General features: G+C 49.3%; 1 protein-coding gene across 1 annotated transcript in view; it reads left to right on the forward strand.

The window, feature by feature from the left end:
• The window catches only part of MTARC1 (mitochondrial amidoxime reducing component 1), a 42,323-nt gene extending 27,549 nt beyond the window's left edge, over positions 1–14,774 (forward strand). The window contains exon 7 of the mRNA XM_047754536.1: positions 14,231–14,774. Within this exon, the coding sequence (XP_047610492.1) occupies positions 14,231–14,318 (88 nt within the window). The 3' untranslated portion in view covers positions 14,319–14,774. The remainder of the gene's footprint in view (positions 1–14,230) is intronic.
• Positions 14,775–16,076: the final 1,302 nt, after the last annotated feature.

The following is a 16,076-nucleotide window of genomic DNA, read 5'->3' on the forward strand; positions in this document are numbered from 1 at the left end:
TAGGCCGGCAGCTACAGCTCCAATTCAACCCCTAGCCTGGGAACTTCCATATGCTGCAGATTTGGCCCTAGGGGAAAAAAGTAAAAAAGCATTCCATGGTGGCTGGGAGCAGATCTTTTAGAGTGATTTGAAGATGACAGCGTGGAATCTAAACAGGGCGTTGCTATCATAAAGCTGCACTTCCTGAGTCTTCCTGGCCCACGAGGTTCTGCAAGCTTCCCTGCAGGAATGCTCCTAAAAAAGGATTCCATGGACCAACAGCTCGGGGAAGTTCTGCAGGCCTCACTCTTCCAAGGGACCTGCAGTGAGAATTGTGTCTCTGCAACCCCCCCGCCCCAGGTCTATTTCAGGTCACTTTTTGGGAAGCGCTGCTCTGCTGTGTAGAGGGAGCAGCAGCCAGGGCCAAGCATTCGTCATCAGCCGGAATGTGCACTCGTGGAAAGGAAGAAGGCGACGAAGGGTCCCTCTGCCATGGAGGAGGCCGGGGGAGGGGATGGGGCTTTGGGGTTAAAGGAGGCAGGAGAGGGGGTCTCAGACCCGCTCTCCCACCTCGGGCCTGAGCAAGGAGCCTTCGCTTTCTTCAGACTCATTTTCCAAACCTGCATTCGTGGCTGGGTGGGGTGGATCCTGGTGAGAGGTGGGGACACAGGCTGTCCAGTCCTGGCCTCGTCACAGTGCTACCTAATGCCAGGGCTCCGGGATGCTCCGGCTGCCAGCAACTCCTCACAACTCAAGTTGCAGCCATCACATTAGGCAGACTTTTCCCAGGGGTTCTGACGCCCCTGACTCTACATCCGTCTTCCCTTTATCCTCTGATTTCATACCAGCAAGAACAGACACCGTCACCACGGTCATCACTTTTGTCACTTTTGCTTTTGAGGGCCGATCCCGCGGCACATGGAGGTTCCCAGGCTAGGGGTCCAATCAGAGCTGTAGCCACTGGCCTACGCCATAGCCACAGCAACGCAGGCTCCAAACCATGTCTGCAGCCTACACCACAGCTCGTGGCAATGCAAGATCCTTAACCCACTGAGCGAGCCCAGGGATCGAACCCACAACCTCATGGTTCCTAGTTGGATTTGTTTCCACTATGCCACGACGGGAACTCCTATAATTATTATTATTTTTTAGGGCCATACCTGCAGCATATGGAGGTTTCTAGGCTAGGGGCCCAATTGGAGCCACAGCTGCCACTCCACAGCCACAGCAACACAGGATCTGAGCTGCATCTGCAAACCAGGTCCCAGCTTGGGGCAACACCAGATCCTCAACCCACCGATCGAGGCCAAGAATTGAACTCGCATCCTCATGGACACTGTGTGTCGGATTCTTAGGCTGCTGAGCCACAACGGGAACTCCAAGGATAGACATTATTTGCTTCTACAAAACTCTTTCTTAGAAGTGGACATGTTCATTATGGGAGCGTCTAAAGTTACCCAGCGTCGAGAAAGGGGAAGGATCTGGCTCAGCTCCACGAGGTCCTTGGACTTGGGGTAATCAGAACTACCTGGGGCGTCCCTTTGTCTGCAGGACCCACTGCCTTTAACTAGGCCGCCGCTTCAACGAGGCTCCTGCTCTCCCTCCAAACACAGCTGAGAGGGGACTGATGGGGCCCCCTGGCCCCAAGCTCTGCAGCCAAGCTCAGAGAGAGGAGTTGCCCTAATCTCATTATTCGTCTTCTCGGACAGGCTGCCGCTTATATTAAGACACAAAGAGGGCTGAGACGTGACTTTCCATTCGACGTCTTCCCAGGCTGAGTTGCCGGGATGGGTCATAGTGCACTCCTATTTGGCTATTGACCAATTTAACCTATTCAGTCTCGGTGATCGTCCGTCGTGCTCCTTCACCTTCATGGAGCATTCTAGAAGGCTCTTCCCCCCCACCCCCCTCATGAAGCCCACAGCCCCTTCACCTCCCGCCCAGCCCCTGTACCATTCCCGGACCTGCATCTCCAGGGGTCCGCGGACGCCAGTCCCTGTGGACGTCCGCGGGGTCTGAGGCAAGTCCAGGTTCGACAGCTGCAAGTACTGTTAATAACGCACCGCGGTCATAATTATTTCTGATGAGTGTTTTTCCACCTAATAACGACTCGGAGGGGTGGCTGGCCTTGGTCGAGGGGAGGGACACCTTCCAGATGACCTGCCAGCAATTAAGGCGGCTTGTTAGTCGGAGGCCCGGGACGGCCGAGGACAGCTGGAGAGTTCTACTTTGCAAGCAGCTCTGGTTCACATCAACCGGGAAAGCTCTTTGTAAACACATGAATAATTGATCGTCCCGCGCGCACATAGCTACCGAGGATCTGAGCCCGTATGACTCATTTGCGAGCCATCCCTGTCGTCTGGATGCCATAACACTGGAGGAATGATGATCGTTTCTTGGAGATTCTTCTGTGGCCAGAGTTGCCAAGACCAAGGCTGTAATGGTTTGTTATGATGACCTTTGTTATTCCATTAGGCTCAATGGCTTTAAAAAATGATGTGCGCATACTTTCGGAACGTTTTTACCCTTCACGTTGACCTGACATCATAGTTTATGTTACAAAATGTATTAATGACAGAGGAGTGTTTTCATGTCCCAGGGACAAATTTTAACAACCATAATCTGCCCTTAGTCATCATAAATATAAATGTATTGGTCAAACAGATCTCGTTAATGTGGCCAAGATAAATGCAAGCCTATATTTTAAGGCAGTTGAAGTCCTCGAGAATAGATTTGGAGCTTTTTGTGAGGCTAGGAGAGCTTGTATATGTGCTATCAGAAGGCTGAGAAAATGAACATGTTTCCCCCTCTGGTTCTGCTTTGGACCCGATATAAACGTCTCGGGGACGTCAAGTAAGATTCTTCACATCGTTTCTGGACACCGTTAATGCCTGGCGGGGTGAACCTTAGTTCTTAAAGCTGTATGCTTCTCCTTATGCTCTTGGGGCTTTTGAAAAGAAAGCCGATGCAGATTTCAAGTTTCTCTCTTTTTTTGCGTGCTTGAAATCTTTATGGATTTATTTTCTTTAAAAACAATTTTTATTATAATTGATTCGCAAGGTCATGTCAATTTCTGCTGTACAGCAAAGGGACCCAGTTATGCATTTGTATACATTCTTTTTATCACATGACAGATTTCAGGTTTCACCCGTGGGTTGCTCAGCTGCGTTTCCCCGTATCCCCGTGCTTTCCAGTTTTTGGGGTATCAATCCCGCCTGCCCCATGTTCTGTGTGGGACGAGTCCCTTCTCCACGCCGGGTGTCTGACGTTTTGCGGCGTTGCAGTTGGCATGTGTGTTGGCTGCTGACGATCTGGGCACAGGCTGCAGGCCTGGTCCAATACTCAGTTTTGCTCTTGGTTGCAGTGCGCTCAGCAGTGTTGGCCCTGAGGCGGGGTAGCCACATTTCCAGCTTCTCCGGCAGAAAAGAAATGCTTGTTGTAAGAAACCCTTTGGAATCATGTTTTTATCTTGAACCATGAAAATGTGTTTGAGGCAGGCATGCTACTCTCTGAGAGAGCAGACTGTTTACAGGGGTGAGTTGACCCCACCCCCTCAACAGGGGACACGGTGCCATCATTAACCTCCGTGTGGATTACAGTCAGCTGGCACTGATGGATGAGCACTTCACGTGAAGCCATTTATCCTTCTGCCTTAGAGGAATCTTCTAAGAGGAACCCTTTCTTCTCAATCTGCTATGGCTCTTGGTAGCACCACATATGGGGCTCTAGACATGTGATTTTTGCCCGAAACGCCTCTGGGACTGGGGATGGAATTATTTTCTAAATTTGTTGGTGTGAGGACAGTGCTGTGATCATCTCCTGTGTGGTTTAAAGTTTTTGATCTGTTTAGAAAGTGAGACACATCACCCATGTTCATCGCAGCATGAGTCCCAAGAGCCACAAGGTGAAAACCACAGTTGTCCACGGACAGACAAATGGATAAACAAATGCCCTGTATCCAGAGTTCCCACTGTGGCTCAGCACTGATGAACCTGATGAGTATCCATGAGGATGCGGGATCGGTCCCTGGCCCTGTTGAGTGGGTTAAGGATCTGGCATTGTCATGAGCTGTGGTGTAGGTTGCAGACACAGCTCGGATGTGGTGTGGCCATGGCTGTGGCTGTGGCTGGCAACTGCAGCTCTGATTCGAACCCTAGCTGGGGAACTTCCATATGTGTGGGTGTGGCCCTAAACAAACCAACAAACAAATAATAAATGTTCTATATCGATACAACGGAATGTCACTCAGCTTTAAGAAGGAAAAAAATTCTAACACACGCTACAACATGGACGAACCTTAAAGATATTATGGTAAATGAAATCAGCCAGTCAGAAAAGGACAAATACTCTATGATTCCATCCATACGAGGTACTAGCGTAGTCAGATTCATAGAAACAGAAAGAAGAATTGTGGTTGCCTGGGGCTGGGGGAGAGGGGATGTTTTTTTTCTTTTGTTTTTTTAGGGCCACACCCACAGGATATGGAGATCCCCAGGCTAGGTGTCTAATCCGAGCTGTAGCTGTCGGCCTACACCACAGCCGCAGCAATGCCAGATCTGAGCCGGGTCTGTGACCTACACCACCGCTCATGGCAATGCTGGATCCTTAACCCACTGAGCGAGGCCGGAGATTGAACCCAAAACCCCATGGTTCCTAGTCGGATTTGTTAACCACTGAACCACGACGGGAACTCCAGGTTAGTTGGATTTTTTAAGACCATGCCTGCAGCCTATGGAAATTCCCAGGCCAGGGGGCCAATTGGAGCCATAGCTGCTGGTCTACACCATAACCACAGCAACGCCAGATCCGAGTTGCGTCTGCAACCTGCACCACAGCTCACGGCAATGCTGGATCCTTAACCCACTGAGCCAGGCCAGGGATTGAACCCGCATCCTTATAGATACTAGTTGGGTTCGTTACTGCTGAGCCACAATAGGAGCTCCCTCACACCGCTTTCATGGTAAGTGAAGGAATACTGGAGTGACAAATACTGGCTTTCTTGTCAAGTGGAACTCACCAGAATACATTGGTTAAGCATGGAGGTGCCCACTTTGGGTGACCAGTTCACTCTGATCCCTACACACATCCCCTAGCCCTCAGAGGGCCACAGCACCCATTTCTGGATGCATCAGAGGACCTCCTGTGCCCTGAAAGGAAGTGGAGCTCGGAAGGCGCAACCTGGATGGACCTCTGAGCAGCTGAGCTAATTCTCACACGGTGACGACTCCTGAATTAATTAGACAGGAAGGGGCAATGCTTGGAGCTGAACAATGGTCTCCAAATTGTGTAACACATGTCTGTGTTACAGGATTGGGGGAATAATGAGAAAGGATGTTTTTAAAAGAACTTTTGCCTCTTTTTAAAGTCAATTCCCACTCCTGGACAGGTATCCAGACAAAACTTTCTGGATACATGCACCTGTGTGTGCACTGCAGCACTATTCACGATAGCCAAGACATAGAAATAACCTAAATGTCCATGACAGATGAATGGATGAAGAAGATGTGGTATATACACAATGGAATATTACTCAGCCATAAAAAAGACAAAATAATGCCATTTGCAGCAACATGGATGGAACTAGAGACTCTCATACTAAGGGAAGTAAGTCAGAAAGAGGAAAAAACAAATATCCTATGATATCACTTATTTGTGAAATCTAATATATGGTACAAATGAACCTATCTACAGAAAAGAAACAAACTCAGGGACTTGAAGAACAGACTTGTGGTTGCCAAGGGGGAGTGGGAAGGAGTGGGATGGATGGGGAGTTTGGGGTTAGTAGATGCATATGACAGCATCTGGAGTGGATAAGCAATGAGATCCTGCTGTGCAGCACAGGGAACTCTACCGAGTCACTTGTGATGGAACACGATGGAGGATACTGTGAGAAAAAGAATGTATGTATGTGTGAAACTGGGTTACTTGGTTGTACAGCAAAAATTGACAAACATTGCAAATCAACTATTAAAAAAACCTTCAAAAAACTCCAAAAGGTCATTTGGGGAGTTCCCGTTGTGGCTCAACGGGTTAAGGACCCATCATTGTCTCTGTGAGGATGCAGGGTCAATCCTTGGCCTTGCTCAGTGGGTTAAGAATCCAGCATTGCTATAAGTTGCATTGTAGGTCATAGATATGCTGGGATCCAGTGTTGCTGTGGCTGTGGCGTAGGTCGTAGCTGCAGCTCTCATTCAAACCCTAGCCTGGGAACTTTCGTATGCCACAGGTTCGGCCATAGGAAGAAAAATAAAAATAAAGTCAGCTGATGCCTTTTCATGAATCAGCAAATTAGAAAGAAGCACAAAATGCATCATTAATAATGTAAAGAACACGGGAGCCAATGGTATGGGGTTTTTTTTTTTTTTGGTTTGTTTTGTGTTTTGTTTTGTTTTTAAGACAAAGTAAGGCTGAGGGATGCTGGTGAGAGATTGCCAAGCTCTGAGAGATTCTGTCTGTCAACTAGTTTTCCTCTTTCTACCTCCCAGCCAAGCTTCAGAGGAAACTCTTTTTTTTTTTAAATGATTTTTAATTTTTCCATTATATTTGGTTTATGGAAACTCTTTTCATGTGAACTGGAAAAGATGAATTTCAAGCTTCATTGAGAGCTTGAAAACCTTAAATCCTTCTTGAAAATAACCTGCCTCTCAGGAATCTTTGGTCAAAGAATTATAAAGCTTTTTTCTTGGGCTGTGGAATGCCTGCATTATTAAGTATGATTACTTAAGTCTCGGAATAGAAGGATGTAATAAATCTGAAAGTATTTGTTCTGGTTTGTGACTAAGCAAAACTGTATAATATTAAATCAGATGTTGTTATAAACATATGAAATGGCACATTTTTTCCAGCTTGGGGCATTGTGGCACGGAGCTTCTGGGAATTTTGAAAAAAAAAAAAAAAAAGTGTTTTTACATTCTTGGATACCGAGTCTGGTTTCTGCTAGGTTTTCTTTTTTCTGAGCATGAATGCTAAATAAAAGTGCTTCTGTTTAGACGTCTCTGTATTCCCAGTGAGTTAGCAAGGCTGAGCAGAGCCGTTCTCACTCCTTTGCAGGCTAGAATGGAAGACCTGTGTTGTGGGTCTGTGTGTCTGTGTGTTGTGTGTCTGTGGAGCAGAAGAGATGACTGGCATCCTAGAACCGTGGCACCTTTGGGTTGGAAGGGATCTTAGAAACAAGCCAAGTCACCAACCTCGTCATGACCTGGGAAAGTGGCACGTTTGCCTCTGCAAGTGGTTGTGTTGTCCTGCAGTTTCCACCTCAAGGTAGGTGGTGATGTCCTAGTATGGATCACAAAATGAGAAGAGAAAACCTATCAAGCAGCACCAGACACACAGAGCACCAGACACACAGAGAACCAGACACACAGAGCACCAGACACACAGAGAACCAGACGCGCAGAGAACCAAACACACAGAGAACCAAACACAACGGAGTAACAAACACACAGAGCACCAAACACACGGAGAACAAAAAAGTGATTATGGTTTTTCTTATGTTGTTGCTTCGGGGTAATTTTTCTTTCCAGTTTCCAAATATATTATTTTTATAATGAAGAAAATAAATTTACATTAAAAAACAGGGAGTTCTCTTCGGGCAGTTAACGAAACCGACTAGGATCTAAGAGGATGTGGGTTCAATCCCTAGCCTCGCTCAGTGGATTAAGGATCCGGTGTTGCTGTGAGCTGTGGTGTAGGTCGCAGATGTGGCTTGGATCCATCGTCGGTTGTTGTGGCTGTGGTGTAGTAGGCTGCAATCAGCTCCGATTAGACCCCTAGTCTGGGAACCTCCATACGTTGCGGGTGCGGCCGTAGAAAGACAAAAAAAATTTAAAAAGTATGATTTAGGGCGCTGAGTGCATTCTATGAACTGTTTAGAGCAACCCCATCCAACATGGTAGCCATTAGGGACGTGGGGTTCTTGAATGTGACCAGTCCCAACCAGGATGTATGGCTTGTGAGAGAGACACACTCGATTTCAAAAACTCTGTCCACGTTCAGGAGTGCAAAATAGTGCAGTACTCATCTTTATACTGGTGACGTGTTGAAGCGACAACAGCTTGGATGTACTGGGTTAAATAAATACCAGAATGACTTTCACCTGTTCTTACCTTTTTAGTGTGGCTACTAGAAAATTAAAAATTATGTATGTGGGTCTTGGACTTCCCATGGTGGCTCCACAGTAAGGAACCCGATGAGGATCCACTAGGACTCGGGTTCAATCCCTAGCCTTGCTCTGTGGATTGAGGACCTGGCTTTGCTGTCAGCAGCTGCACCTCCTATCGGACCCCTAGCCTGGGAACCTCCATATGCCGCAGGTGCACCCTTAAAAAGACCAAAAAAAAAAAGTATGTGGGTCTCATGTGGAAGAGAGAAGATTAATGCTCCCTCTGGTAAGAATGCAGGAGGCCTGGGTAACACACGTACAGTTAACGCGTTGCCAGCTACTTGGTGGCATCTGGGCATGGTTTTGAGGAAGGGGAATGACTGCTTAGTAGGTATGAGGGTGACATGACGTTCCGGATCTGGATAGTGGTGATGGTTGTGCAATATTGCGACTAGACTTACCGTCACCAATGGTAAAATTTCACGGCTCGTGTCTCTTACCCCCCCCCCCAATAACATATGTGGCTGATGTTATATTTCTGTTTTCAATGCCTGTTTCAAGTCAAGAGGTGGGGGTATGGCTTTGCTTAAAACAGCGTCTCCAGCAGTAGAGGAAAGCTGGAAAGAAGCAAGCAGCCGCTGAAGACGGCTGGGAGAGGCTGGACCGCTTCTCTCGCTCCCGTTGGTGAAAACGCTCAGGGTGTTTCAGTTTCCCGCCATCCTTGCAGCGCCCCCCGCCCCGCGCCCCGTTTCCCTCCCCTCCCTTCGTCCTATTTATCTCATTCCACATCCCTCCACCCTTGGCATTCTGCCCACTGCAGGGCTCTCCACTGACTCCTTCCCTAAAATTCCTCACAGTTGATGTTGTGTTAAGGAGTTAGCCATCCTGACAGTTGAAAATAAAATAGAACAGCCAGATCAGGCGCAGCAAGCCCCCGCTCCCAGCTAGATAGTGCTGATGGAGAAAAAGCGGGAGTCTGTTCTGTGCAGCTCTGGAATGAAGCTGTGGTGTCAGGAGTCAGGGCACTGGTGGCTGCGCTGAGCCGTGGGCAGGGGCCGAGGCTGGGGCAGAGAAGAGGGCTTCTGGCTACAGCGATGTTCTGAGCTGTGTGCTGATGACCTCGGTAAAACTTGCCTGAGCTTGTGACGTGTGTGCTTTCCCGAAAGTGTGCTGCTCCTCAATACAAAATTCAAAAACAAAACCCGTGGAGTTTCCCTTGCGGTTCATTGGTAATGAACCTGACTAGTATCTATGAGGATGCAGGTTTGATCCCTGGCCTCACTCAGTGGGTTAAGGTGTGGCCGTGAGCTGTGATGTAGGTTGCAGATGCAACTTGATCTGGCGTTGCTGTGGCTGTGGTGTCTACTGGCAGCCACAGCTCTGATTTGACCTCTAGCCTGGGAATGTCCATATACCACAGCTGTGGCCCTAAAAGGCAAAAGGGAAAAAAAAAAAACCCATAAAACCCATATCACCCTGTGAGATGGATGCTTCTTTGGGTGCTGAGCTGACAGTCCTGGGATGAGTGAATGCAGTGGGTGGGGGCTCATGTTCTGTACCTGCTTCCTGTGGAGCCTAGATGGATGGCCAGGCAAGGAGGCCTAGAAGAGGTGGCCCCTGGAGGGCCCACCCCACGACCCTCTCGCACTGGAGATTCGTGACTGAGTGATCCAAGTGAGACACCTCGCCTGGGTCGCTTCTCTCTGGCGTCTGCGCGTGGGACACCCCCACACTTAGAGACGGGGGGCGGGGGTGCACCTGCACGTGCGGCACCCCCGCACTTAGAGATGAGGGGGTTGGGGGGAGGGCGCCCGAGGGACTCTTACCAAGAGCTTCTGCCTCAGCTCTCGGTGTAGGTGAGACACCCAGGGACAGTCACAGCCTTGGGAGAGATTAGAATTCTCCCCCTGCTGGAAAGCGACACCCCCCGGGGAAGGAGGGATGGCTCCGGAGCCTCCAGCCCCGCCGCCGTTATCACCTACGGAAATCCTGTGTGGTGGTAAATCCAGCCTCAGTGCAGCCTGGAGAAGAGATTAGGGGGTTGCCGAGGGCGATGAGGAGGTGGGTGGGAGGTCGTTAGCGGGAGGAGCGCGGGCGGAAATGGGGGAGGGACCATAAACAACCGAGATAAGCAGACTCCTTCGCTTCCTCCTTACCACCCTTTTGTTTGGTGCCCAGCCTGAGGTTCCCCCCTGAGATCTCTCCTCCTGGGGACCCACAGCCTGGAGGCTGCTTTTGAAACGAAGGCCTGGCTCCTGGCTCCTTGCCCTGTTCCCAGCCCCGGCACAGAGACCTTGCCCCCAGAGCCAGCCTGCGCAGGGTCCCCACATGCTCCCCACCCCCCACCCAAGTGCGGAGAGCCCAAGGCGACATGCCCGCCTGCCCCCCGCCCCCCCGACGCCCCAGGTCACACTCACTCGCTGGCTGTCGGGGGCTGGGTCAGGACGGCCTCAAGACCCTGATGCTGGCGGAGGAGAGGTTTTCTTTCCTGGCATCGCCGCCACTGGAAATGGACAGATCTGGCCCCAGGCCCAAGGGCTAACCTCCCTGCCCCGGGTGCTGGAAGGCTGTGCTTGGTTATTTGGTTATCCAACATCATCAACCCGTTCCTTTGGAAAAACTCGGGCCTCCTAAGATGGGCGAGAGGGGACTGGCAGGGGGCGGGGAGACCTCCCTGTCCGGGCGGCTGGGGCTGTGCTGGCTGGGTGACAGGGCCAGGCCTTCTACCCTTTGCCGAGACAGCTCTAAAATAGGTACAACCCAGCTCATTTGATGATGCTAGTCCCGCGGGTGTCTGTGAGGCTCTCATGGCAAGTGTGCAAAGGTGCCTTCCTGTGAGCTTTCTGGCCAGGGCTCGTCAGCTCACGGGCTGTGGGGTGTGAGGACGGAAGCTGTCACCAAGAACTCACAGACTCCAGCTTGCATGGGGTTTACTCCTACGTGAGCGAATCTTTAAGGAGAACCGTTACCCTGATGAAAGCAGCTCACCCGCTGTCCTTGCCAAGGGCTTGTTGAGTTACTTGAGAGAGAAGCAACTCAAGAGAAAACCAAGTCTTCTCCCAGACGGGAGAGCAGACTTGTGGCTGCCAAGGGGGAGGAGGAGGGAGTGGGATGGACGGGGAGTTTGGGGGTAGCAGATGCAGGCGATTGCCTTTAGAATGGATGCGGTGCTGAGGCTCTGTCCTGCTGTAGAGCCCAGGGGTCTCTATCCAGTCCCTTGTGGAGGAACACGGTGGAGGAGGATGTACAGCAGAACTTGACAGAATATTGTAAATCGACTATAAAAAAATTTTAAAAAGAAGAAGAAAACCAGGTCTTTGGGACCCACATCTGAACTCACTCTGTTTTCAGGACACTCGTGGGCCTTTCTCTCCCGCTCAGACACACGTCTGCACAGGTGAGGACGTGGCCCCACAGGCCTCCTTGCCCAGCTGTCATCGCCTTTAGGAGTTATTTCTAGGAGTTCCTGTTGTGGCTCAGCAGGTTAGGAACCTGCTGAGTATCCATGAGGATGCAGGTTCGATCCCTAGCCTCGCTCAGTAGCTTAAGGAACCCCCATTGCTGTGGTTGTGGTGTAGGCCATCAGCTGCAGCTTCAATTCAACCCCTAGCCTGGGAACTTCCATGTGTCATGGGTGCAGCCCTAAAAAGACCAAAAAAAAAAAAAAAAAGAAGGGAAACTGGAGGCATGGCCCTCCTGTCCTCAGTCCTCAGCTGTCACCTTGGTGGAGCTCCCACCTGTAGCACCTGTAGCACCCACAGTACCTATAGCACCTGTAGTACCAGGGAAACATGCCTTCCCCAGCCCAGCCTCCTTTTCTCCAGCTCACCTTATTCCGAGTTCACGTGCTGCACTTCCACGGCCCCCAGAACTCCAGAAATCCATCCCTGGTTCCCTCAGGTACACCTGCTGTTCCCCACCATGAGTCTGCTCCTGGGCAAGTCCAGCCCAAGAATTGAAAGCCTCCAGGAGCCACGCCTGTAACATGAATGAGCGTAGAGTCTGGGTGAGGTGCACAGGCCCACATAGTACCACAGGTGGGGATACGGCCACCTGGGGACCTCTGCTCAACAGGAGAATATAGGTTCCACCTAGTGCCAACCAGTCAGCCATTCTGGAAAAAGTGTGCAGAATGGCGAGACGTTCTGCTGATCGTTGAAGGGAAGTCAGGCATCAGTATTTTAAAGTCTAATGTGTGTCCTTATCTGTGGGTTCCTTCGTGTGCTAATTATCAGTCACCTCTGGGTAGCTGGCACTACACAGGGAGCAGAGGAGAACAGGTACCCGAGATGCAACATACACATAAGTCAGGAAGGCCAGCATGCCGTGCTCCATGCCCCGCAGGGCCAGCCTCGCCTCTGCCCCCCAGCACCACTGCCTCCCTCTATCACGTCCCTGCTGTCCTGCCTACCTGCTCCCCAAACCATACACTTCAGTTCTGTACCCCCAGCGTCTCACAGAGCCTGAGACATAGCATCAGCTTCAGAGAAGCACAAGGACTGGAAGTGAGTCAGCAGCTCCCTGACTGTGGGTCATTCGGGACTGTGACAGCAAAGAAGGGTCTCCTTGCAGCCAGCCTCTATCCACCCCCTCAACCCTAGCTTTAGAAAACTTCTCATCCAAAAAAAAGTGAATGCTTCCAGCATAGCACTGGGAAATCCACTCAATATTCTGTAGTAACGTATAAGGGGGAAAAAAAATGGAGATATTCATATGATACTGATTCACTCAGCATATACATATATAAACTGATTCACTTTGCTGTACACCTGGAACTAGTAAAACATTGTGAGTCAACTCTATCCAATAAAAATTTTGAAATAAATTAAAAAAACCAATGGGGTAATTTTAAAAAGTTCATGCTGATTGTTCCAAGTTAGACTAATTTATTTCTATCATTCACCCACTCCCCACACCAAGGACAAAAATAATGCGAAGAAGCAAAACTATAGAAATCCATAAGAACAAAAATATTATTTCTGAAAGCCAAGGTCATTCATTCATTCAAAAAATGGGTAACATAACTCCCTCGAACAGGTGAGAGCCTTAAAGGACAGGTGCGCAGAATCATATGAACAATGTGAAGTCACGGTGTCACGGGAAAACCGTGATTTAGGAGCCAGGTCCCTTGGCTTCTGTCCACCTCTGCAACTGTGAGCTCTAGAGCAAGCAACCCACTGCATCTGGGCTTCGGTTCCCCTCCCCGAGAAGAGGACAGGTGGTCAGAGGGTTTCCAGTGTGACTTTTGCTTTTGTAGTCTGTGATCCCTGACAACGAGTTGCCTCTTCTGAGACCATCTAGCCCGGTAGGAAGAAAAGCATGAAGAAATGTGTGAGCAAGCAAGCCTGTGTCTCCCTGCTCTTCACTGGACCAAAGAGTCATGAAAAGTGCCGTGGAATTCTCACCTCCATGCCTCTCCCTTGCAAATGAAGGGACTACCTCAAACACACTGAAATGCAACATAAAGCACAAACAGATCACACGAGAATGCACGGGATCCTACCCCCCCCCCGAGGTCTTAGCAGCACTTGGGTGCTTGGCATATTTATCTGGATTTCCGTTTTTGCAGGCTGGAACTCTGCACCGCTACACTGGCCCCACAGCATCCTCTAACTGGGGCTCTGGGGTACCCCTACAGAGAAGAGCAGAGGGCTGGGGGTGTGGTGGGCAAGGGGCGGGCTGGATGAAGAGCTGGAAAAGGCTTCCTCAGGGGAAGGGGAGATCTGGCATCTTTGAGAATGGTTCGTCTATACAATCATTTTCCTCTGGGATTAAAAACTTGCGGGATGTCCTGTATTTATCACGCAGTGAATCTTGTTAGTTGTCTTATTCAGAATTTCCACTCTCTGCAGCTGACTTCTTTTGGCCCATGACCTGTCCTATTTTCTATATGGCTGGGATACTGAATTTCAACCGTTAACGCTCATTTATTAAAAACAAAACACAAAACCGCAACCAATCGAACCCAACTTGGGAAATAGCAAAAAGCCCAGGGTTTCCTCTCAAATTTCTTTAAATCAGGGACACATTCTGTGAATTGCTAATGAGGCTTTGACACCTTTTAAAGAAATATCATAGAGCAATCCCACAATTTGGAGTTTCCTAATTAAAGTGACAATGAATTAATGCTTTGCGTTTCCTGTGCCACAGGAGATGGTTAACCAGCATAGGGTGCCAGCTTCCACCCAGAGTCCAGTCTTGGAGAAGTAAGAGGGAGCCGAAGGGTGCCAGAGCCTGAGAGAAAAACTGTAGGGACTGTGGTGAGGGTGGGCGACGGCGACACGGAGAGGAAGAGGGCAAAGTGTCACAGACGGAGCGTCACGGTTAATTTCATGGTCCACCTGACGGGCCCTGCAGTGCCCAGAAATTCAGTCAAGTATTACCCTGAACTTACCCGTGAGGATGTCTCTGCGTTAGAGGAACGGTTGATCGGGTGGACTAAGTAAAGCCGATTACCCTCCCTAATGTGGAGGACTCACCCATCAAAGACCTGAAGACAAAAAAAGGCTGAATAAGAGGGACCTCCTTCTGCCTGACGGCGGAGCTGGGACCTCAGCCGCTTCTGGCCTTCAGACTGGAACCGAAACGTGAGCTCTTTGGGGGGCTCGAGCCTGCCAGCTTTGGGGATTGGCTGTCCGGGTCCTCGAGCCTCAGCTAAAAATGAAACATTTAGGAATAAAGGGGTCTAATTATATCTCCAACGTGCTCTTAAATAATTTAAAAAAGAACACACACAGATAGATAATAAGGAAGAAAATGGGACGAAGGGTAACCATTTGGTGAATGTGAGTAGACTAGTGGGAGTCCCTCAAACTGTTCTTTTGCCTTTCTTTAAGTTTTAAATTATAATAAAATTATAAGTTAGCAATATAAACGGGGGAATGATTGATTGCTTAATAGGAATAATTAGAATCGTGGGGAGTTAATGGCTATCACATGTCCCTTCTCAGGGGAATAGATAAGTATATGATGGTACACACAAATAACAGAATATAACGCAATAGTCAGAATTAAAAACATTCGCTTTTTAGGGCCACTCCGCAGCATATGGAAGTTCCCAGGCTAGGGGTCAAATCAGAGCTATAGCTGCCGAAATTCGCCACAACCACAAAAACATGATGAGGTCTTTAAAATACACTGTTGCATGACAAAAGTAAGAACTAGAATGAGATAGACCACTAAATACCATGCGTGACTTAAACACACATACAGCGTAATAGCACGCTATGTGCAAATACGCCCAGTAACTAAGAACACAAGTTAGACGCTCCTCTGTGAATGCTTACAGAGAAGCAAGAAATGGGATTCAGGTTGGAGGAACAGAGGGAGGAAATAATAAAACAGAATTAAAATCAGAAAGGATGCTATGACCTGGACAGAGAAACAGGATTAAATATCTGGTACGGATGTTCCACACAGAGCAGCCAGTTGTTGGAAGAAATGCCCCTTAGACGTTCTCTTATTCATCGATTTATTCATACAACACACACTGTGACCCAAGGACCTGGGTAGATGCTGGGCAAACAGTCCAGGTAAGAGAGGGACATCCACTGCATCCATGGCTTTACAGACCAGGAAACTAACCAGGAAGAGTGAGTCTCCTATGCTGCTGGAGAAGGTCACGAGTGGCGTTTGAGATGAAGAAAAGCCCTGAATAACCCTTGCGCTGAGTTTGCACAGTCGTTCTGCTTGTACGAATGGATCGCCAGAAGCCACTTTAACAAGTCCCCTCGATTTATACTTCCTTGCCATTTGCAGTATTCTCCCCTAATTCCTGGTGGCGACAACCTATTATCCGTTTTGTTTTCATTCACCTGATCTGTTAAGCGAGCCCTGGGGACAGTAAAGCATGACCTGGAGAACCGGGAGCCCCGATGGGCAGGTCTAAAAGCCACTGGGACTGACAGGCCTCGTCCATCCTGTTCATCAGGCCCTCGTGCCCGTCTTTCCTTAGAGTGTCTGGCGGTCATGTCAGGCCCTTCCCTAGAAAATGTGG

This window comes from Phacochoerus africanus, chromosome 12 (genome assembly GCF_016906955.1).
Source record: "Phacochoerus africanus isolate WHEZ1 chromosome 12, ROS_Pafr_v1, whole genome shotgun sequence".
Lineage (NCBI taxonomy): Eukaryota > Metazoa > Chordata > Mammalia > Artiodactyla > Suidae > Phacochoerus > Phacochoerus africanus.